Raw genomic sequence first — 22,994 nt, 5'->3', positions numbered from 1 at the left:
TGATCTCCAAGAGACTAGATACCAGTCTGGAAGACAGGAGGCAGATGCTGCCTAAAACCTCACCCAGAGTTTTACTAGTTGGTAGAATGAAGTACAAGTGAGAACTGTTTTCTTCACCAAGTTTTAGACAGCCATACTTGTGTTAGTTTAGTCTCAACAGCTGTGGACATGGAAGTGGTGCTCTTTAGGGCTCACACAACTTCCAAACCCTTATAACATGATTTTCTGTACATAACTTTTGTCTTTTGAATATTTAAAAAGATTTTCACAGTTACAGCTTCAGTGACAGGTGCTTTTAGGGAAAAGTTTTATTACTGCCAAATGCAATCTGAAGTTAGTTCGTAACTCTAACAGTCATCAGGAATGAGTTCTGTCCATCATTTTCCAGAGGAGCAGAATGACACAAGAGCCTCAGTTTAATGAATAGTAAAAACATATTACAGTGTATCATGTAATTATAGTGTGATGTTACTCCTTACTCTCTTACTGACTCTAAACTTATTTAAAGAGACATAGAAATAGAAATAATAGTATTCTTCAAAAGGAAATTCAGGCTTTTGGAATATCCACATGAAAAAACAGGGAAAATAAACACACAGTGTACCTTTTTTGAAGTTTGTTAGATGAGGAAGAGTCTTTACAATTTTATTGCACCACTTCAGGGCTTTATTAAGGCTCTCTGAGTCACGGCTGGCAGCTCTCTCTGTGGCAGACTGCTTTGTAACGTTCCCAGAAGAATCAAGACAAATATAAACCTATTTAAAGAAAGGCTCTGATGTTACTATTTTTGCAGTTAATTTAGAAACCAGGAATTCTAACTGTGATCAACCATTATTAAAAGATTACTCGATCCCATCTTTGAAAGGTTCGGCACCTCCTTGCTCCCCTTTCTTCTCTATTTCATCATTCAACATTCAAAGTCCACACAGGAATCTTTTATTCTCAACGCACATGACATTCTGCCTTTTGCCTGGGAGACCACCAGAACTCCAGGAAGCTGTGTGGGCTTACACAGAATTTGTTATTGTTCTGCCACATTAAAATCCAATGACCTCTTTTCTTATTAAAAAAGCTAAGTACCAGACCGCAACATTGTAATTCTTTAATTTTTCTAGAGAAATGATTAGTGTTTCACTACCCCCACCTATGAGGTTATTTCAACTAAGAGTTCATTCAGAGAGCTGCCCCGCACCACCCCCTGCACCAATAGCTCAGGACCATTCTGCAGCCTCTGATGCTCTAAGATTGCCAGCTGTGATTTCCTCTTCACCAGCCCAATGGGACTGCAGCATATGAGATGCTGACAAGATGACTTACCTCCTTAGGGGACACCAAGTGGGTAACTATGACAGGAAAGGTTTCTCCTGGAAAAGGTAGTGGTGGCAACAGGTACGAAGACAAAAGCTCTCCTTCAAATATCCCCTAGACCAAGACAGACTTCAGCTGAACATCATAATGAGTAACAAAATGGAAACTAACTTAGGTGTGACTTCTGGTGCAAAGGAGTTACCTAAGAAGGTGTATAATAATAAACACATTTTGTTTATTATTAAAAATAAACAGAAGCGTGTCCTTGATGAAAAAAACAGACATTGCAAAGTACAGAGATGTTCTCAGCAGCACAGCACTGTCCAGTGTATCTTCTTTTAGAGCCATGTATTTTACAGTTTCAATTCTACATGCCATTACTGCATTTGGTTCATCACAAAATAAACCCTGGTGCATTAAATTATACTTTTAGAAACACAGATAGCACACAGCTCAGCTAGATCATAGGTCATGAAGAGAGCTCCTATTATCTCTTGTACTGAAAACATGACATGTAACAAAATGTACAATTTCTCCAAAACACATTTTTACACATTTACTTGACCAACACTTTTCATTATGCCTCAAGCAAAGAGAAAAGCAGAAGCAGCATATGTAACTAGAAAATGAAACAAATTATGACCCTTTCTTCCCCCTGCAGAATCTGACAGAGGATGCAGTATAAAAAATCATTATGTTCCTCAGACTTAACTAGGAAAAAAGAATTTTTTCCATTCAAAGTAGGTACTCCTGCATGTAAAGAAAGGATGTCTAACTGAATCATAGATATATATAAACTGAATGCCTGATTTCTGCAAAACTGTCAGGAGCACTGTGAGTCAGGAGCCACCTGACTACACCTGGACACACACACCTGGAATGAGAGTCACTGCTGTAAAGCTCAGCACACTTGGAGGTTCTGATGCATTCTCTCACATCCTACTGCCTACCAGGAATTTTTCAGGCTAATGCCTGAGCTAGGATTGTCATATGCTAATGAAGACCAGCTCCCAAACTCATCAGTGCAGCTCAACAGAACTGCATCTCAAAGACAGTGACACACTGCAGCAATGGGTGCAGTGAGCTCTGCATAAGCCACCGTTAGCAGTTGCAAGGCTCACAAAATAGAATAAAGTCCTTATCAGCTTAACTTAATCACAGATTTGAAGCTGTGAAATGAAGTTACAAAACTATAGAATAAAACAATACATCATGGTTATGTAAAAACAATGTACTTCAGGTGGCTTGTGAGCATGGCTGCTTAGTCTCTACAGCTAAAACCAGAGTTGATTATATTTCAACATGTTCAGAGCTGCTTGTTTCCCACTTCTGCTGTTCCTGAGGTTCAGCTCAAGTTCTGGATGCCTTGCCTCTTTTCTGGTCTGCAACTGAACACTTCTGATGTCCATTTTCCTACAGATTTTTCTGAGTCACTTATTCCTGGAATGAACCTACTTAATGCTATTTTTCCTCAAGGAAAGCACTTCAGGCTTTCTGAACTGAAGCTTCTTGCTTGCAACCTTCTTACAGAGCTTTATTTTTGTTTCCCAAATTTAATTTTTATGTTAAAGGTACAAATCTCATTTCCAGATCCATATTTAGTTTGCTGAAAGCTGTGTGTCATGTGCTGAACTTTATGACAATGCAACAAGAGACTGATTTACAATTAGGTTTTCCATGGTTACTCAGTTCTAATATACACCAAGAGATTTTTTCTAACTGCATCACGAGCCCACTGGCATACAATTTGAGCCTTACACCAGCAGTGACAGCAGCAGACTCTGTACTGGAAAATTATTTTCTGAAGCAATGATGTATGTTGGAAAGAAAAGTACACTGGCAGACTTAAACAGAATTAAGAGAAAAATGCAGTAACAGTCTTAGCAATTTAAATAAACCTGATCTTCAGATTTCAAGGAACAAGTAGATTAAAACAAACACAGAGAAATTACTTATGTAGAGGGTTTTTGTGTTAAGACAATGAAGTTAGGTAGAAATGTTAATCCTCCCCTCAGGAACATCAGGTAAGTGTCCCAGACTGTTGGAATAAAGAACCTAAGTAATTCCCCTAGAAATCACTGGGTTTATGATGAAATACTTGACTTAATTTACTCCATCCTTGGATGTATTTCTGTGGGTAACTAATACCTTGAAGTGATAAAAATATTACCTTTTTCCTAGTGTTTTAGGTTTTAGAGGAACACAAAAACTAATTGGACTTCAAAGAGAAGTGCAAAAATCTCTTTTCATTACAGTGTCCACGAACAAACTCTTGGCAATTCGCTATTCCACAGAGCCTTATTAGCACATTGCAGCTCCCCATGCTGTGCTGCAGACCTGTGTGCTCAGTCCTGCGGCTGCTTAACGCACAAAACCACACAAATATTAAAAAAGGAACAACAAATCCTCCGAGGTCACAACAAGCAACTGAATAATCTCTCCAGTGTTAGAACAGCAACAGCAAAAGGCACACACACACACGTGTCTCACCAGCTTTTGTATGTCCTGGCAATCTTCAGCAACACAATACTTCTGGTATGCCATGAAGGACGAAAGTGACATCCCCCCAAAATACAGGTTGATGGACAACTTGCCCCATGGGTTATCTGGTAATTCCTATTTATACAGGACAAAACAGGATTGTAATAGTAGTAGTGGGACTGAAGTTTTAGAAATAGTGGTCAAGATTTCAAACTTCTCATGCTGATGTGCACAACACTCAAAGATACAAGACCAGGATGCCTATTAACATCAGTTATAACACAAATGGGAATATCTCGCTTTCTGAAATGGCAGCACCAGTTGCTCATTATCCCATGTTTGCTCACTCAAACCCTTCTCCTTCTCAATTTACCATTAAACTGTCTGAAATGCCTTGTTTTCAGACAATTCAGATGATGTGTTTCCCTATAATTTTAATAAATATTCAAGCACATCCACACTTAGTTACGTCAGAATTTTATCACTTAAAATAGAACAATTTATGCTGTTGATAGGTAGGTTACTTGTCCAAATGACAACTCAATATGAGCAGGGTGTAAAAGCAGCACTAACTCTAATGGACATATTTGAGGCCTGAGAACTATAATAAAGGTAAAGTCGCAGGAGAAATAAGTTTAGTTGCGATTTTTGTTTTGTCTAAGAAATACACTTACTGCTATACTCCATCTACCATTCTTAATGACAGTTAAAAGCAAAAAGACAACAAAAAGTTTGCTTCATTCCACATCTATGAATAAATTAGGCTACCTCGACATGAATTTCAACCTCTTCATTTTTGAGGAGTTCTTGAAGGTAATCTACTGCATCCTGCTGCCAAAAATTTCCAATCTATTTGGAGAAAAGCAAGAAACCCACACATTAAGATGTTAACAAGTAATATTCTTCCTATTCTTAGGGCAGATAGAAATACTTCACTACCATTAAAGAAAAAAATCTGACTTGAAAACACACATCATTAATTTGATTTGTCTACAATCACTTAAATATGATCTGCTATTTGGTGCACTAAAATTTATGTGACAATGCAACCCACAATTTTCAGATCCTGAAATGGCTTAGAAAGAGATGCTGCTTGCCAAATTTAATTGATACTATGTGCTCAGTAATGTATGTGTACAAAATTATCTGAAGCATAAACCAAAGAATTACACAATCTAAGATAACACACAACAAAACACAGAATACCTTAAATACTTCTTTTATTCTTTGCTCTGTTTACTTTCCAACCTGTAGGCTTACAAGCCTTTCATAGAATCATAGAATGGTTTGGGTTGGAAAGGACTTTTAAAGATTGAGTTTCAACCCTCCTGCTTGTAGGCAGGGACACCTTCCACTAGTCCAGGTTGCTCCAAGCCCCCTCCAACCTGGCCCTGAACACTTTAGCAATGGGGCATCAACAACATCCCTGGGCAGCCTGTTCTCATGTCTCACCACCCTTGTAGTGAAGAGTTTCTTCCTAGTATCAAATGTAAACCTGCCCTCTTGTCAGTTTGAAGATATTCCCCCTTGTCCTATCGCTCCATGACCTTGCAAGGAGTCCCTACCCAGCTCTCTTGCAGTCCCCTTCAGGTACTGAAAGGTGCTGAAGGATCTCCATGGAGCCTTCTCTTCTGAAGGATGAACAGCCCTAACTCTCTCAGCCTGTCTTCTTCACAGGAGAGGTGCTCCAGCTCCCTGATCTTCATTGCCCTCCTCTGGACTAGCTCCCGCAGGTGCTGTTCTTCAGGTGTTCTCCTGCTGACTTGCGATCCCTCTCCAGGCTTGGCCTGTCTACGGACCAAAGACGCTCTCCCTCTTTTGAGAGGTGGGCCCTGCAGGACGCCCGCAGACCAGGTTCCTCAAAGTGAGTGCCACTGCCCAAGCAGCCAAACCACTGGCTGTGGCAACAGTCCTGTAATGACTTCTTAACTCACCAGACTGGACTGAACCTCTCAAACCCCTTCCCTCTGACAGGCAGGACTGATGAAAAGACTACTGGCAGTCCACAGATCCTTACAAACACTCTTGAATCTGCAACACCTGCAGACACAGCCAGAACAGCCTGAGGAGTCTCACTGGTGCTAAGAGGAGTGGATAACTCATGCAGTGGTTAACAGTGGCTGCACTGTATGAGGCCTGGCAGCCTCTCAGTGATGTCCCTGACACAAGCAGGCAGCAGCACCACTTAGGTGACACTAGGGAGTGTCAGGTCAGCACATGGATTCCTCTGAACCTCTCAGAAGAGAGCAGCCACTGTCACCTGCTGCCTTTTGTCAGCTGCAGTGGGGGTTCCATGGGGAGCAGACGGTGCTGCCCTCCTCAGCCTCGGCTCTCTCCTGATGTTGATGGCTCTGTCCTCATCAGCCTGCAGAGTGACAAAGCAGTGCTGCAAGTGCACCTCACACTCTGGGGAGAATCTCTTCTTCTTGCAGGTCCCTGCCATTGCAAACTTCCATTCTTCTGCACTATTGCCCCTTCTCTCTTCTACAAGTGCTTCTGGGACAGCTTCTGGCTGTTTGGCTGTGGGTCCACTGCAGACTGCACTTGGAATCAGCTCCTTCTCAGCCTCCCTGATGCTACACAGCCCTCTCACCTGCTGCAGGAGGTTTCCTATCTTTTGCTAGCAAGTCTGCTGCCTGTCCCTGCCCCACATATTGCAGACACCCCCCACCCCTACTGGAGCTGCTTCCTTACTCTATCAGTTTAGCTGTTTCCAGTAATAAAAGTAAGCTGGTAATTTCAGTAATTCACTTTTACTAAGTGCACCATTCAAAGTAAGCAAGGTGTGATGGTATGTGAAGATGTTATTTACACACCAATTACTTACTGACAAAAACCCCTATAACAATTCACCTGTATTAGTTTAGATTGTTTCCTACACAGCCAAGTTCAGAACATTAGAAGCACAGTTTTGCAGGACTTGAAGAGGTCAGATTGTCTGGCCATTCTACATTAAGAAACCCAGGCCTTACTTTCTATTGCTGCTATACGAATTAGCATTTCAGAGTATGGCCCTGCTACCCGTGCAGTGCCCTGTCTCACGAAGGTTTAACTCCACTGACAGCTGCCTTTGAAGCATGCTCCCCTCATAAAGCAGATCTGCTGGGTCCTGATAAGGACTTGCTGCAACAATCCTCATCAGCTCCTCTCTGAATCCTTTCAGGCGAGAGAAGATGCCAGCAACTACTCTCAACCTTTCTGACTAAGCAGTGTATTCATTTGGGTAACTCCCTACTAACACACAAGTGTGCCATTACTCACCGGCAGCATCTTGTAGAGCTGACAGGGGATGCAAAATGGAGGAATGCCAGTGTAAAATGTAGTTGGATACAGGTGACACTGAGGAATGCTCTCTATGTAACCATGATCTATGTACCGTACCTATGGGAAATGCAAAGATTTCCTGAAATAATTCCTGGTTTCTATGTTAGGTTTAGTAACAGAATGCGTTCATTTACAGTGTTACTTTTATGGAGGAAAAAACAATGGTTTGATGGTAAGTAGGTGATGTGAAAAAGTGGAAAAAAGGGAAGGATTAAAAAAGCGGTAATGGCAGATTAGAAGTTCAGTTCATAAACTTCTTTTGCAAGAATTCCTACTTTTGTGGAATAACCAATATCAGCTTAAAATTGAAAGAAAAAAATTTTGTGAACTAGGATAGGGTCAGATTTTGCAAATCTGCACTCAAAAATCATGAGTAGACTCAAGACCTTAGGTAAGATTAACTGTTAATGAGAATAAGCTCTATACCCGTGCAGCTTTTTACTTAAAGAAAACTTATGACTATGAAAACTACAGGAAAAACTGTGACAACTGGAATAGGTAGACAGATTTGATCTTTAAAATAAATGTAAAAATGAGGACAGTAATCAACACTTAAGCAGAATGAACATCTGCATAGTCAGGTCAGCTGAGTTAAAAAATGTGAAATCCATTATTTTAGAGGATTGGCTTATTTGCCTTTTTTAAAAACATACGTATGCAGATATACATACACCCTCCCTCCCCCATACAATCAAACTTACCTGGAGAGTACTACCACTGACTTCTACAATCTTGGCTCGATACCACACAGTATCTGGTCCTCTTACAACACAAGCTTCTCCCTTCTTCCAGCAGTAGGGTATCAGGAGACCAAGGCCTCTGAAGGTATTTTGTATTTCAGCCATCAATTTATTTAGTGCAGGTTCTTGGGGGAGAAGCCAAAAAAAAAAAAAAAAAAAGATTAAAAATAGTCTCTAACATTCATGCAAAATATTTCAATCACTAAACCTCATCAGATTCAGATGAAGACATGTATGAACATAAAACATGTGCTACTCCAAAATCTATTTTCCAACACTGATACAATAGTATCAGTTCAATATCTAGTATATGCAAAAGAGTTACTACTGGACACAAACAGTAAACTGCATTTCCAATTCTAAAGCCATTAGTAATTCTGAACTCTAATCTCAAAAGAACTTATAGCGGAGTCTATGAGTTTTTTAACTGACACCCAGGCAGCACTAATACCAGAGCCAAACAAAGCATGAAGAAGACACCAACTCCCAAGACCACTGTTTCAGTGGCAGGACACCATGAAACAACACAGAAAAGGTGTCCAGAAGAACCTCTTCTGCTACAGGTACCACCTACAGCAATAACTGCAGGAAAAATACACAGTCTTGTGTAAGTGGGGTTACTGTGCCTTGAATTTTAAAGTTTTATGAATAAAAATAGTTCCATAATCTAGTAGTTAAATGTACTTGTGGAGCAAAAAAGAAAACTAGTGTTCTCATATGTAAATACTTCTCTAAAGCACAATACACTAACAAGGAACTGAGGAGTGACACTGCATCTGTCAGAAGAAAATGAACCTCTTTCAAACAGGAAACGTTGTGAGATACAGAATGTAACACAATGCAAACAAAGAGCCTGAAGCAATCTGAGCTTAAACTGAAGGAAAAAAATACAGTAGTATCAGAGAACCAAGCTAACTTCCAAGAATCTTTATTACTATCTTCATCACTTTGAAGTAAATTATTTCATTTACTTTATCAGTCAACATTACAAAATAAAGCACTTGCTACTTTACCCACTACAGCCTAGAGAAGAAAGGCAAGTAATCTGTCCATCCAAGTGCTTTGGGTTTTCGGATTTCTTGGGAGGGTGGAAGGACAGGAAAGTTGATTTAAGGACAGAGAATCCTTGCCCCTCACACCAAAGGATATCATCTCCCAATAGGAATCTCTCAGAACAGGGAACATATACCAGATAGGTTTCTAGCATACATTCTGATACCCCAGAGCACTCAGATTCATAAATGTATTTTCTTCTATGTAAACTCACCAAATGATTTTGGTATTACATAAATAGTTCCATCACCTCCAATACAACTCACTACAGCCTGGAAAATTTTTGCTTCAGGAATAATGGGAGATTTATATACTTCATCCATTCCTGAATGAGGCAGTGGCTTGTACGTTTTGAGTGATTTTTGTTTGCTCTCTGAAATAGTGGTATTTTCCTCTGGAACAGCCCTGTTTCTTGCACATGTGATTTTGGAATTGCAATCATCCAGATGTGTGTTCTCCTGCTCAAAATGTACTTCAAGATGTTCCCTGGAGACTGAGCAAGCCCCTTCAGCTTTACCAGTTCTAGAAAATTCAATCAAATATCAATATATTAATCGACAAAGAACTTGCAAAGTACAAAACCGTAAAATAATACAACTAAGAAAACCAAACACACAAAAGTGGCAAAGGCTTCTCAAAATACTGTCAAGCATCTTGTCTACAAACTTAGAGAACTGAAGTGTGCCATGGATACAACGAATAATGTTATACTCAAGTTCACTGAAGACGGAGTTCTGTTGCCAGAACTGTAGAACACAATCCAAATTTTTTAATTTACTTATTAGTTTGATAATAAGAACACCAGAGTCTGAGAGAACATAAAAGGAAAGTATCCAAACCTTCTGTTTCTAAGAGCCAAGCCCTGTGCAATAAGGTATTCAGAAGTATCAGTCATTTTTCCTGTTTCATCTTTGCAAAAAATTTTCACAGGCAACGCACAACCCGCATCATTTTCCTGGAAAAAATGGGAGAGCTGAACAACATATTACAAATATGCATTTCCACTAAACTACAGGCATATTTTTCATTTTATTGCTACTGTCAATCAGACATCCCTGAACAACTGATGCCCACATGAGAAGACACAAATTTATTTAATCCATATGACAATTCCCATCATTTTACCAACTGTTCTTCACACGACATCAAAAAAAGTTGCAGAATAAAAACTTGCTTTTCCCCTCAACTTTTAAAATAGAATCAAGTGCCAAACACTTGTCTTCCAGCAGGAGCTTTAAACCCATGCATAAATAACTTCACTCATCGCTGCTTTTATTTCCACACACACTGTAGAATACCACTGGCAGCTGCCAACAGATACTGAACAAATCAAACCCTTCTAATAATCCTGGTTTGGTTTTTTTTTTTAAACCATGCAAGAGGTCAATTACTAATGATATTCATACAGCACTGGATTAATTCTTTCAGTCTCTGAGGCTTGAAAACTAATAGTGTAGCTGCTGAAATCATTCTCATCAAGAACCTGAGCAGCTTGCTTATCTGTCCATAAAGGCTGTCAGCATCTGGTGATCCCAAAGATACAGCTACTATGCTTAGTAACTAAATATATCAAAGATGAAGTTCTCTCCAAACTGGTGGAGTCAACTGCCTTAATGCTCCAGTGAATAACAAAAGTAAAGCAGAAAGAAGAAAAAGCACCTTTTTCCCTAGAGCAGACAGCTATCCAATCAAAGTTCTACTCAGGACTTTTTGAAAGGTAAAATATTCAGGAAAAACCCCTAAATTAATAGACAGCCTAACAGAAATTTTATAAATACCACTGGTTTTGATTACCAACCTGTACGACTATTTTCACTTGTGCTCCAGTTAGGTAATAGGATAAGCATTCACACACTGTTGCTGTCCACTGCGTGCTTCCACCTGTTGGTCTAACATAGAACAAATTATAATCTTTAGGTACAAGAGAAGTTGGCATCTCCTGAGTGTAACCACCAACTCTTCCTTCTACTAAAAATTTGTTGGGTTTTTTTAACTGCTAAACTGTTACAGAAAAAAGAGACAATCTCTATTGCAGGCAAGAGTAAAGTGAAATCACTATTAATTTCTGGATCTCTATGACAGGAAAAATTAAAAACTACAACCCCAGAACTTCAAAATGAGGAGGATTATGAGTTCTAGAAGTTATGACACCTGTCACAACAGTCTAGAAGAGACCTTCTGTACAGTTTCATGTGATCCGATTCATGTCAAATTCTGAGCCAAGGAAAAAAGAATTCAGAGAAATAAATCTGTTCACTATTTTATAACTCATCCTGCAAATCTTATTTATTTCTATAGCACAGTTTTTGCTTACTACTATGCAGTATAATCCTTAGAAAAAACTCCAAACCTTTATAAAATAAATTACAGCCACCACCCCATTTCTTTATTCAAAAAGCAAACCAAATCCAAATATTGGATAATCAGTGCTAACAAAGGTATGTCATTACTAGTTTCTAATGCTGCTACTCAGTATAAAGGAAAGGCTACCTTATTTCTGTCAGCGAACATTCTATAGCTAGCATCCTAATATTCTTGATACTTTCCTCAAGTTTTCTTAGACAGCTGACCTCCACTGTTTTTTCAGCTCCAGAATCATAGAGTAGTACCTGTTACATGCAAGAAACAATGGAACAGAAATAAACCCCCTCTCTTACTGTTATCTACAAGAAATGATAATTCAAAGCATTCCTGAGGAGGTTAAAAAACATTTCAAACATTACCAGGATTCAACAAATGCCTTTTGCACTGAAATACTTCATCACAATACAAGCAATTACCACAGCATCACAACGGGAAAAACCACACAAATGTACTCAAAGGGGGTTAAACAACTTTACTGAATTCAGTAAACCAAAAAAAAGCTGAAATAGCTCCCCTCCACCCCTTGCTTTTTATTCTGATGGGGTTAAATAGCTGTTTGAAAGCTCTTAGGCTCAGGAGGCAGATGATGCAAACTTGAAGTACACAAAGTCCCATTTCTGCTTCTTACTAAAAAGACCCCTGAGCAAAACCTGATGATGGTGGAGAAGAATCAATGGCAATCCAGTCCTGGATTACCTGTATGACCAAAAAGCTATTCTTACTTTTGAGACACATAAGTATCTAGTCTCAAAATGCTTTTTCTGGTCCCAATTATTTTCAATTTGGTAGAACAAAATGCATGTTTCAAGCATGTGTGAGGCTACCGGGGAAAATGTTATAGCCTCATGGCACAGTGCATCACCATCAGTTTAGGGTTCATGCAACTGCATGACTACATGGGTTCCTGTGGTGTTGCACTGGGTTCAACTGGCTCCATCTTTTAACAAGGATCATTAAGTTTGAATTACTGTGACCCTCAGTTTCACACACCTTCTGGAACCTAAAAAGAATTGTTAAACTATAGCTTGAGAATCTCTGCCATGTTCCAAAGGGCAGTGTAAATAGAGAGGAAGTCAACCTCATGAGCCTTCCTCAACTACCAGACACATGCTAAAGGAACCTGAGCTTTGAGGAGGCAGTCAACTAATTTGCAGCAATGTACAATGCAACTTAAACTCTCAACAAAAGACTGTGCGAGAATATTAACACAGAAGTAAGAAACAAAGATTTGACCTTATTTTAATCAGTGAATGCTTACAAGTTTAGAAATAAAAAGTATGAACCCCATTATGATAAGAGCTCTACCTCTGCACTTGTTTCAGAGACAATCCTGCTTATCTGACCTCTTTGCCACTGTCCCACATCAGGTACATAAACAGCACAGTGCATCTTACTCTTCCACTTCACAGACTGTGGCTGGGATTCTTTGTAGATGGAAGCCATGTCCTCCTGCAAACTACAATTCAAAAAACTGCTTTTCTAGTGATAAACTTTAATGCAGTAAATAAAGCGCTTATTCAGTCAATCATTGTTTAACTAGCACACAGTGAAGTTTCACTGTTTCAACAGATGCACAGTACTGCAGTTTTTCCTCATGACATGTTAGAAATACATGAAGCAGGAGTTACAATACACGTGCATCCTGATTAAAACCACAAACCTGCCACGTTAACTTAGACACTGGAATTAACGTGAGCAATCCTGAGTGCTTTGTATGGCACTATTTGAAAGCTTCACTGTTTTCTCTTGACAACTTGAGAGTGTGGTACTCAATGTCATGACTATGTAACCAGGTAGTTACAGCCAAAGACGATGGAAAGATAAACTAAAAAATAAGCAGCTTGCACTAAACCATGACATATTCTTTTAACCATCTTCAGAGAGTAGGCACAAGTACCTAAATGTTACCTAAATATCTACCAAAGGCAGGCTGATACACTATGTCTAAAAACTGCCTTCAAACTTCCTAACGGTACTGGAAGCATCCTGAAAAAACCCCCTGCAACTACGACTAATAGTAAGTTCTACGACTTGGGGTACAGGTTTTATTTAACCAGATTTCTAATGAAGGAATGGGAAGGAGAGAAGAAAAAGCAGAAAGGCCTAATCTTTTTGGACAGTGTTGCATTCATCAGATGCCAATACTTACTACAATAAAATTAATTTGAAATATGAGTGAGATCATGTCCTTAATTTGGAATCAGAACTACTTAATAAGCCACAACGTAGTGCCAACCTCTCTTCTATGCTTTCCTCAACAAAGGCAAGTAAGTCAGCAGCCTTTGAGAAGTACACAGTGTCAAATGCAACTCTAATCAGAGTTTGCTCTAACTATACTTCACCACTTTGTAATAAGAACACCTAAACTGAAGAAAAGTTATTTGAATTTTAGTACCTTTTCTGTATACTTTCTGATGACAGCAATTGGACAAAAATTTTACTAGGAGACACAACATGACTAATTCTCCCATGTAACTCCTTGTTACAAAGTGATCTGAAATCTCCTTCATCCACAGGTTCCATGTCTATAGGAATTAAAGATTCTGAGGTTTTAGAAATTTCTTCTAAAGGATCATCCCATATTTCATTGGGCCTTACTTCAGTTCTTTCAGTGTACCTGTAAAGAGCCCAAAATAATTAGAATGCGAAGTTTAAACAGATTTTAAACAAAGTGAAAAAGCTCAATAACAAAATGACAGAATTATTCAACATGGAAGTGAGTAGTAGCTTAGACAAAAACATTTATAAACGCTACTTCGGAAACACTCATGATATTAACGTTCTTATTCTCCTTCATAAAGTATCCCTGCACATTCTTCTCTCATCTTGCCCTTATGCAGGCATTCATGAGAAAGTGTGACATATGAGCTCTAAAGAGCTAGAATAAAGCAAGCCAAAGCCCCCCAAAGAGCCTTTTGCCTCTACTCCCCAAAAGAAACACCATTCCAACTAAAAGCCACAGTGTGCCAGGCGTAATGTTGGTAGCTGGGGTCAGAGGCTGCAGGGGTGACCTGCGACAGCAGAGCCCAGGTGCTGCCCCACGGCAGACACTGCTCTGCAACACCCCCCCCACCCCCAGGACAGGGCTGGGCTCCTCCTTCAGTGAAGCTGATGGCACCTCTCATTTAAGGAAGGGCAGAAAACTTCAGGGAGAGAGAAGAGGGAACAGAAGAAACAGCATAGGCAACACCAAGATCATAAAAACAGAAGATCTGGAGTGAGCCTCTTGCCCCACAAAATAAGGGACAAAGGCCTGTGGAGGGTCCACTCTAAAGCACAGGAAGAAAAGAAGTGTCCTAACCCCAACTCCCTGCACTACTCACTGCCTCCCTGAATGGACTGAGTGCAACTCAAGGGCAGGAGAGGAAAGAGAGGTGTTTGGAATAAATGTGACCCTGGGAAACAGGGAGGGTAGGTGCTATAAATGTTTGTCTTCTGTGTACCAATGCCTGAATTAGTAATTAAATGTTTATGCTAATTAGTAATAACTAAGTAAAATCAAGTCTGTTTTGCCTGCAACAGTACTTGGTAAGTGATTTCTCTGCCTTTATTTTGACCCATGAGTTTCCTTGCTCATGTTTATTTTCTCCCCAGTCCAACTAAAGAAGGGGCAGTGAGGAAGTGACCATAAAATCCACCTTAGTCAAGTGATCAGTGTCACACACCAACTTATGTTAAAGGAATATACCCTACTGATTGAAGGCTGGAAGCAGGCATCTAAGTACAGATGGAACACAACAGAATACCTTTTGTGACAGGGAAAAAACAACCTGGCTGTTCAGGTTGCTTAACTTACAAAATCTTACTAAAAATTGTGCCTGTGACAGTATAAGAGTGTTACTAAGATTTAATTACATTTCTGAGCTAAGAGAGGAAATCCACTGACATGCTTCCTCCTGAAAAAAGCAAATTCAGGAATTTCCTTCTGGAATGAAAACTTCCCATCTAATGATCTATTTCCACCAGTATTCAAAAACTATTAATCAGAGAGTAACTACAGATTTTCATGAATACAGCCCATGGATTATCTTGGTAAAAAGCCAGCAAATTAAGAGCAGCAGTGTTACATCCTCATCAGCCTCATCTCCACCACCACACTTCCCGAGACTGCTGTCCTCCCAATTCTCCTGTTGCTGTCATAGCTGGTTACCCAAGTGTTTTCTAGTAAGAGACCTTCCAAAGAGATGACTTACCTTAGGTGCAGGTTAAATACACAAATTCTTTTTCTTACTACCTGGGAATGGGAACCTTGTAATCACTTTGGGAAGATGTGGCACTTAGGGACACCAAAATTACGACGCAAATATTTGATCTCCAATTTTTTCACAGGTACAACTTCATTACATTAGTCAAGATTTAATTTGAGAATTCAGCTGTCAAACTGCAGAGTTACATTCTAAATTACACCAGCTGATGAATGTGATTTGAAAATTAATTTATTGCAGACATGGCAAATTCCAGCCACTGGAGGTGACATACCAGCACCAGTAATTTCAATACACAAACTCTGTATTTCCAAATACTTTAAAAGTTATGCACGGTGTATTTACCCAGGTATGTAGGATGCTAGGTCTTCCTCAACTAGCTGGCAGTTAATACTAAATTCTCTCCCATTATCAGCAGAGGCACTGAAGAGCTCAACAGATAAGATGTTATTATCTAAAATTTCTGTGAATGAATAATATCAATATAATTAGTGCCAATCAGTAACAGTATGAAGGTTATGGTTTTAGAGGAACGAAAAACGGTACTGAAAGAGAATACTGCAACATTACATTTGATGTACAAAAATGAACATCAACAGTATGTAGAGGCTTAGCTTTGCACATATCTATAAAATTAACTTAAAACACACCAATAATCACAAAATATTTTCGTACAATACCCCCAACTGCTACACAATTCCATTTGTTAGATAGGTTCCAAACCTCCATTCCACAGGGAAAAATAAGTAGCTACATATGAACAATAGATGGTATTGAGCAAAATCCTACTACTGCAAGTGTTATCTGAAATTTTTATTTTTTTAAGCAGTATTTTAGAGCAGCACCCATCACACTCCCAGCTACCAATAAAGTCAGTAAACATCAAGGACACCTAGTACTTTTGGAAACAAGCCCATCTGAATAACCATAAAACACTTGTATCATGTAACACTGGTGTCGTCTGTAAGAGAAGACATGAACAGAGCTTTTGTAACAAGTTTTATCTGTTTTGTCTTCTCCAATTAGAGGACAGAATTTAGATACTCTCACTCCAGGCTATCTCTAGCAGGTATGAACATAACCATTTCAAATAAATACTATTTTAAATATCGAAGTGATTGTTTCTACATTTGAGTCAACTTAATAATACGTAAATAGAAATCAATACGCTCTTGATAGCTTACCAATAACTGAACACAACATAAGCTTATCTTCAGTCATTTCTTCAAATCTTTCCTTGGCTTTTCTGTTCCATTCATTTGCCCCATTAAATGGCTCAATGCAAGCCAGCCTACACCTGACTGCCTGAAAAATAATTCAAGATTATGCAACTAACATCACATACAGATCCAGATAATCTCATTATGACTGAGTCACAGGCTTGGCTTTGCACTCATGCAAGACAGCACGACCTTGGCTTCTGGTTCCACATTACCACAACCTGATTTAGTTTAAAATGATCCCTCCCTTCCCCATAGCTGAGCATGAACCTCAAATTCAGATATCTTGATGAAATACAAAGAGCTTAAAATCTCTTTGCCTCCCTGACTTTAAAGCACAGAACTGGTACAGAGATCAGTAAATATTATTGCACAGACATGATAAAGAAAGTCTACTGGTGCCTACAACTAATTTTTAAAACCCTATCAACAAATAAAGTTTCAAATAAAGTTTCAAAATCTAGCATAATTATGACTGGTAACTAAAACTATCAAACAATGACAAAAAAAAAAATCCATTTATGTGTGTTATTTATTTGACAGAAATACTTTGCCATTTTCTTTCCCAGTCAGTTTTCCTCCTTGTCAAAAAGGGGAAACTCCAACCATTCCTCAAGCCAGGAAAACACACAACTTTAAATTATAAAAACCATACAAAAATATAATTAAAACACACCCTATTATCAGATTATCATTTAAAAAGGAAAATGCAAAAATTCATTTGGCTTATTATGGAAATAAATTTAATTTAAGTGAATTAAATACACATGTATATATAAATTGTATAAATACCTTCTCTGCAGGGCAACATTAAATTTAATTTACACCTGAATGATATTAAAAAAATTAAGGAGTTTTCAATATGGACCCAAAACACATTAAGTGAGACACATCCTAATGGTGGGCAAAAAGGAAGTTCCTTAATATTTTATTTATTTTATGTATTTCAGGAAGTGAACAACCCTCTCTTTCCCCTCTCATTCACTGAGATGCTGTTAATTTTGAGTGTTTAATCCAGGCATTTACCTTTTCTGGAAAGCTCAGAAACTCCTCTTTTACTCTGCGTATGTCTTTATTAGTTAAGTTAGCAACGTTGCCATAGTCAACGTATTTTACCAGAACTTCTTGACAACTCGGCAGCCCTTCAAGGAAAACAACCCAAGTTATTGTAACAAAAAATTAGTATCTGATACAGGTTAAAGCACCAGAATTTCAGAGCAAAACCCACATTCATGCCATATGATAACCAGTATTAATTTTTTCTGCATTTTTATAACACAATTCAAAACGTGTGCTCTTTAGAAGGCAGCTCTTTCAGGTTCCTGAAATGACAGCACTGGCATTTTGGCCCCCTAGCACGTGAGCACTTAGTGAGACACTGGCACACTGAATACACACCAATTAAATGTGTAAGCACACAACCATGCTACACTGCCCAAATATAGGCAACACAGACTCAGCACAAGCACAACCCCCCTCCCCCCAGTCCCTTTAGAATTACTATGGAGAATTATTAACCAACACCAAATACACTCACAGCTTGGCTGGAAGAGCCAAAGCTGCAGTTCAAACCGTAATAGTAAGAGAAGTACTACTTTAAATAGTTATGTAATAGAATTTCAATAACCTCTAGAAAATGGACTACATTGCATCTCTGTTTAAAAAAGGACAGGTGTATAAACCAGTCTATTAATAGCAGAAGAATATGAATTAGTACTACTGACTTTATGAAGCTACCTGGTAGCATCAGACTTCCTAGTAAAAATACTGGTTGTATGTTACTGCTCATATCCAGCATGTGACTCTGACCTACCAGCACATCTGATTCTGCAACTTAGCATTAGAGCAAAATAATCAATACTTCACCTATAATCTGTGCTCTGTACCAATTCCCATCCTCGTGTTTTGCAATGCAGGCTTGGCCTTCAACAGGGCAGAAAATTTCCAAGTTTTTACCATTCTCATGTTTATATATCTCCTGAATTTTCTCTGGAAGAGCTAAAGATTCCACACTCTCTCTCTGAAGTAAAAGCAACAAACCACATAAACACAGCAGATGTTCTTTTTTAATGTCATTTTTTCCTCTCTAAAGGGATAATTGTTTCCTAGTAGTGTACTTTCCAGTCTTCCCTCCAAAATTAAAGTGGTCACGAATACATAAAGTGAATTAAAGAGCCTAACAATTATTGAATATTGCCCTGTTCAATCACCATTCTAAACAGTAAAATACTGCACACCCACAAAGGAATTAATCATGTAACATAACTGACAAAACTTTCTGTGATTTTAAGAACTCCCAGAATTTAACTGGGATGACTGCTGGAGTTAATCTCAGCTATTAATTCTAGGAATCCTACCACTGGTAACAAGTGACAGAACTTAACAGAAGTTGTAGCTTATTTAGTGCGGACTACAAACAGCTCAACATTAAAATGTTTATTCATAGTTTTACCTAAACAGACTTTATTTCTAAACTTACCAAGCAGAGATAGAAATCACTTGGACTATTAATGTGACAAACCACAACAAAGACCTCTTCTCCTTCTTGTGGAATATTCGGCGGACTGTAGTGTGAGACGGTGCAGTTTTCTAACTGATTGGGAAACTGTAATTTAAACCTAAGGTGAACAAAATACAATTTTGAATAAAGTCAGTCAACATTAACTAAAAAGGAACCCTTTTATATTCAAATGTCAAATTTCCCATAAAAAACCCACAAAATGATCTTATAAAAAGAACTTGATTCATGTTTACATGTACAGCTTAAACTTTCCTTCTTGCAGCTGGTGCAGCCAATTATCTGTAGTGCTTCTCCCACCACCTACCGCCAAAATCAAACAGATACCAGGCTCATTTCTGTGTGGTATTCTGTCTGTGATAGACACCAAGGGCTTCTCCTTTAGCCCCGTTATTTAATATTTGTACAGAAATATAAATTTTGCCGTTTTCTAAAATAAAGCTCCCTACCTAAATGAAGCCTGACTAGTGCAAATGAGTATGGCATGGTGCTTATTGGTGAAGGTGAAAAAAGGAAATCAACAGATACTGCTGAAGATTAATACATCATACATTAATATATGGAACACAGCAAAAGCAACCTGCTTGATAAAATTCAGTTGGTAAGCATTATTCTGTTATCAGTTACGGCATACAGGAGCATGAACTAAAGGAAGACACGTACCTTGCCAAATCTAAGAAAACTAATGCATCCTTGACAGACAGTGGTATGTTACCACTTATTTCATTAAATGGAGGTTTTCTCAAATCCACAATGAGAACACCATCCTCTTCTCTAAACACCATCATTGAAACAACTTTATTATTTACCATTTCTAAAAATTTTGTCTTTGCTTCCTCTCCCCAACCTTCATCCTGTATTAGAAAGAAAGAGTTACTGAGAATGTCAGAGAACATTACAACAAAAAATACAAATGGTAATTAAATAGAAGAAAGGAAGAAAGCACAGATGCATCTGAACAGATTAAATACTGAACATGGTCAGACTTGTCTAGTCCGTAGCCAGGACAGCACTGAATACAATTTCTGTTATGGACTACTACGTGTATTTAACTGTACAAAACTAAGTCAGATCGAAGGATTGCAGTTTCCACCATTTGTCACCTGAAGATCTCCTCAGACTGTTCTGAGGAGAACCAGAACATAAACCAGAATTGTCTTACCTGTTTCATTTCATGACTTTCACATGAATTGAGAGAGCAGAAATGGAAGCTTGTCTTCTTGTGCCTTTACACAAATGCACAACATAATTTGATCAATTTCCACATTCCTGCTCTCCATGGCATCCTGCTGTATGACATTTTATCTACCCTGAAAAAGCCTGTCTGGATTTATTTCTCTGGGATCAAATTAATGCATTCCTCATTTGATACTGCAAATATATGCCTTTTAGACACAGAAAAAAATGAAAGCACAAATAAGGAAGGCATTTTATCTACACTTGTGAAAACTGTTCCAGAAATCTCCTGAAGTTATTTCAGTCAACATCACACTGATAAAAACCTCTAAAAACTGACCAACAGTTAATACTGTCAGAAATGCACAGCTGTATTGGACTTAGTTCATTCCCATGTGATATGCATCAAGAACAAAGCAAGCCCAAATGAAAAGTGAATACTGAAGAAAATAATACTGCAATATATATCCTTACTTTTGTAATGGAATAAAGGCTGACAGTACTTTATTTGTTGTTATACTGAAAGAGAATAAATAACATTTTTCAATAGGTAGCAAAAATTTTTAAGTAACAAGTACAATCCATGAAGAGATTCGCTTAATAATTTTGAAGCCCTTTATTCTTTGTTAGGATGATTTCTGAAAGTTACTACTTGCATAGTTATCAGACAGACATGAAATAAGAGGATCAGTTTTGTGATCTGTTTTTGAACTTCACAAAAGAGCATGCCTGAAGTATGAGCAGTGAGATGTAAGCCTGAAATATGCGTCTGTAATCCCACAGGCTTTTTTAGACAGACTGCTATAAGCTCTTGTTTTCTTTCCAATGAAAGCAATGCAACAGATCTTTTTACAAAAGAATTTAACCTTAAAAAAAAAATACCCCCTGTACTCTTGAGTTTCCTTCTGTTTATACTGGAATAAGATAATTTTAAATGACATATTTAAGTTCTTTAATATAAATCTTATGAAGAAAGAAGTTCCTGAAATACTTCAAGCAGTTTGTACTTACTTCATTTTTGGGAACAACATCCTTCAGTGAGCACTGTACTGCTAAAGGGGGAACGGCTGCAAGCTCAGCATCAATGTGCTGGTCAGGCTTCCTCACAAACAGACAAATGTCATGTGTTTCAATAGTCTGCAGAGTAGCAGGATCAGGCCTTTCAGTGGGATCACATCTAATGTCAGTAGGAATAAATCCAGCATGAGCTTAAAAATCAAAAACCAAAACCCAATGCCTAAACCCCCCCAAACCAAACCCCAGACTTTTATTTTAAGTCATTATTGCAGTAATCGGCATAATGTCACATCAATAAAACAGAATTTTAAAGTCTCACTGAAATGCATTTTCTTTAAGCATTTAGTACTCACACGCTCTCTTTTACAATGCAAGTCTCAGTTAAATATTTTAATGTATGCAGACTTGTACACTTGTGAACTTAAATATAATGCCACTTTTTCCGTGGGGAATATGCACAAAAAGAAAACCAGAGTCATTTTGTATCTGGTTATTTGCCTGTGTGAAGGCAAGGAAGGACTTGTTTCTCAGTAGAGAACTTGAATAACAACACACAACAAATGCAGACAAAAAATCCTCTCTCCGTAAACATACCCTGAGAAAATCAGAACTACAGAGCTTCCAAAATCAATCAGAAACACTTTCAGCAATGCAACATCACACACTTTGTATCTTATTGGACCACAAGGCTTCTTCCTCTGATTTTTACTTTCTACAGGAATTAGTTCAGTGATAGTTCCACGGCACCACATTCCACTTTCCTTACTCTTAATGAAAGTTCTAGCACCTATATGGAAGCAAATACAAAAGGACTAAATTCAGTATTTTAAAGTATTTCACACTGAAACTACTATTACAGTTCTGCATTATGTTCCCATCCTCCACACAGGGTAACAGTGCTACTGCTACAATAAAGACACAAAGACAGTAAAAACCTTGTCACCGTAGCCACCAGAAGTTCCCCCCACATTCCTTTACACAGTGTCTTTAATTAAGGCTAGCAGCTGTTTGGCTTGTATCAAGAAGTCATTTCTGGCAAATTTTTCTATACTTCTGAGTCAAGTGGCAAAAAAACCCCACTGATGTATAAAGTTTACATACTTTCCATCAGTTTTCTAAACTGATTATGGGTAAGATTATCAACATGTGGGTTAGGAAATAATTGTAATGATTTAGGAATGTATTACTATCTTTCATTTTGATTTCTAGAATGGTTTCTATTCAGTCAGTGAACATTATAATGATTGCTTTACTATGTAAAGGAGTGGGGGGAGGAGAGAAAAAAGAAAGAATATGATACTAAGGAATATATATTGCAAGCTAGTATTTTAAGCTGTGTAGACCTTTGGAAATTAACCATTTACCTAGTTCCAAAACGTCTGAAGGCAAGAGACAGGAACGCTTATTACAACAGAAGTTTTCCAATTTCTTCTGCAAAGCAAATGCTTCTTCTTTCTGTGAGTATCTCCGAATATAGAAATGGCATGGATTTATAACATGGCTTACAAACACCAATTCTGTCAAACCTGAGTAAGACATAACACAAATTCTCAAACACCCTCCAAGTGACTCCAACAAATATTATCAG

General features: G+C 38.2%; 1 protein-coding gene across 2 annotated transcripts in view; it reads right to left on the bottom strand.

The window, feature by feature from the left end:
* Positions 1 to 22,994, bottom strand: part of RNF17 (ring finger protein 17) — a 40,845-nt gene that overhangs the window by 3,395 nt on the left and 14,456 nt on the right. For both annotated transcript variants that reach the window (XM_048295757.1, XM_048295758.1), the window contains 21 exons: positions 22,771 to 22,932; positions 22,001 to 22,193; positions 21,401 to 21,566; positions 19,877 to 20,067; positions 19,175 to 19,313; positions 18,562 to 18,715; positions 17,722 to 17,837; positions 16,660 to 16,780; positions 15,821 to 15,938; positions 13,666 to 13,887; positions 12,576 to 12,726; positions 11,397 to 11,515; positions 10,705 to 10,795; positions 9,746 to 9,861; positions 9,121 to 9,428; positions 7,815 to 7,978; positions 7,051 to 7,170; positions 4,558 to 4,638; positions 3,799 to 3,924; positions 1,318 to 1,422; positions 605 to 755 (listed from right to left, as the gene is read on the bottom strand). In XM_048295757.1, coding sequence (XP_048151714.1) covers positions 605 to 755; positions 1,318 to 1,422; positions 3,799 to 3,924; positions 4,558 to 4,638; positions 7,051 to 7,170; positions 7,815 to 7,978; positions 9,121 to 9,428; positions 9,746 to 9,861; positions 10,705 to 10,795; positions 11,397 to 11,515; positions 12,576 to 12,726; positions 13,666 to 13,887; positions 15,821 to 15,938; positions 16,660 to 16,780; positions 17,722 to 17,837; positions 18,562 to 18,715; positions 19,175 to 19,313; positions 19,877 to 20,067; positions 21,401 to 21,566; positions 22,001 to 22,193; positions 22,771 to 22,932 — 3,114 coding nt within the window. The remainder of the gene's footprint in view (positions 1 to 604; positions 756 to 1,317; positions 1,423 to 3,798; positions 3,925 to 4,557; positions 4,639 to 7,050; positions 7,171 to 7,814; positions 7,979 to 9,120; positions 9,429 to 9,745; positions 9,862 to 10,704; positions 10,796 to 11,396; positions 11,516 to 12,575; positions 12,727 to 13,665; positions 13,888 to 15,820; positions 15,939 to 16,659; positions 16,781 to 17,721; positions 17,838 to 18,561; positions 18,716 to 19,174; positions 19,314 to 19,876; positions 20,068 to 21,400; positions 21,567 to 22,000; positions 22,194 to 22,770; positions 22,933 to 22,994) is intronic.

Source organism: Corvus hawaiiensis, chromosome 2 (assembly GCF_020740725.1).
Source record: "Corvus hawaiiensis isolate bCorHaw1 chromosome 2, bCorHaw1.pri.cur, whole genome shotgun sequence".
Lineage (NCBI taxonomy): Eukaryota > Metazoa > Chordata > Aves > Passeriformes > Corvidae > Corvus > Corvus hawaiiensis.
The sequence above is the reverse complement of the archived record's forward strand: the minus strand, read 5'-3'. Positions and strand labels throughout refer to the sequence as shown.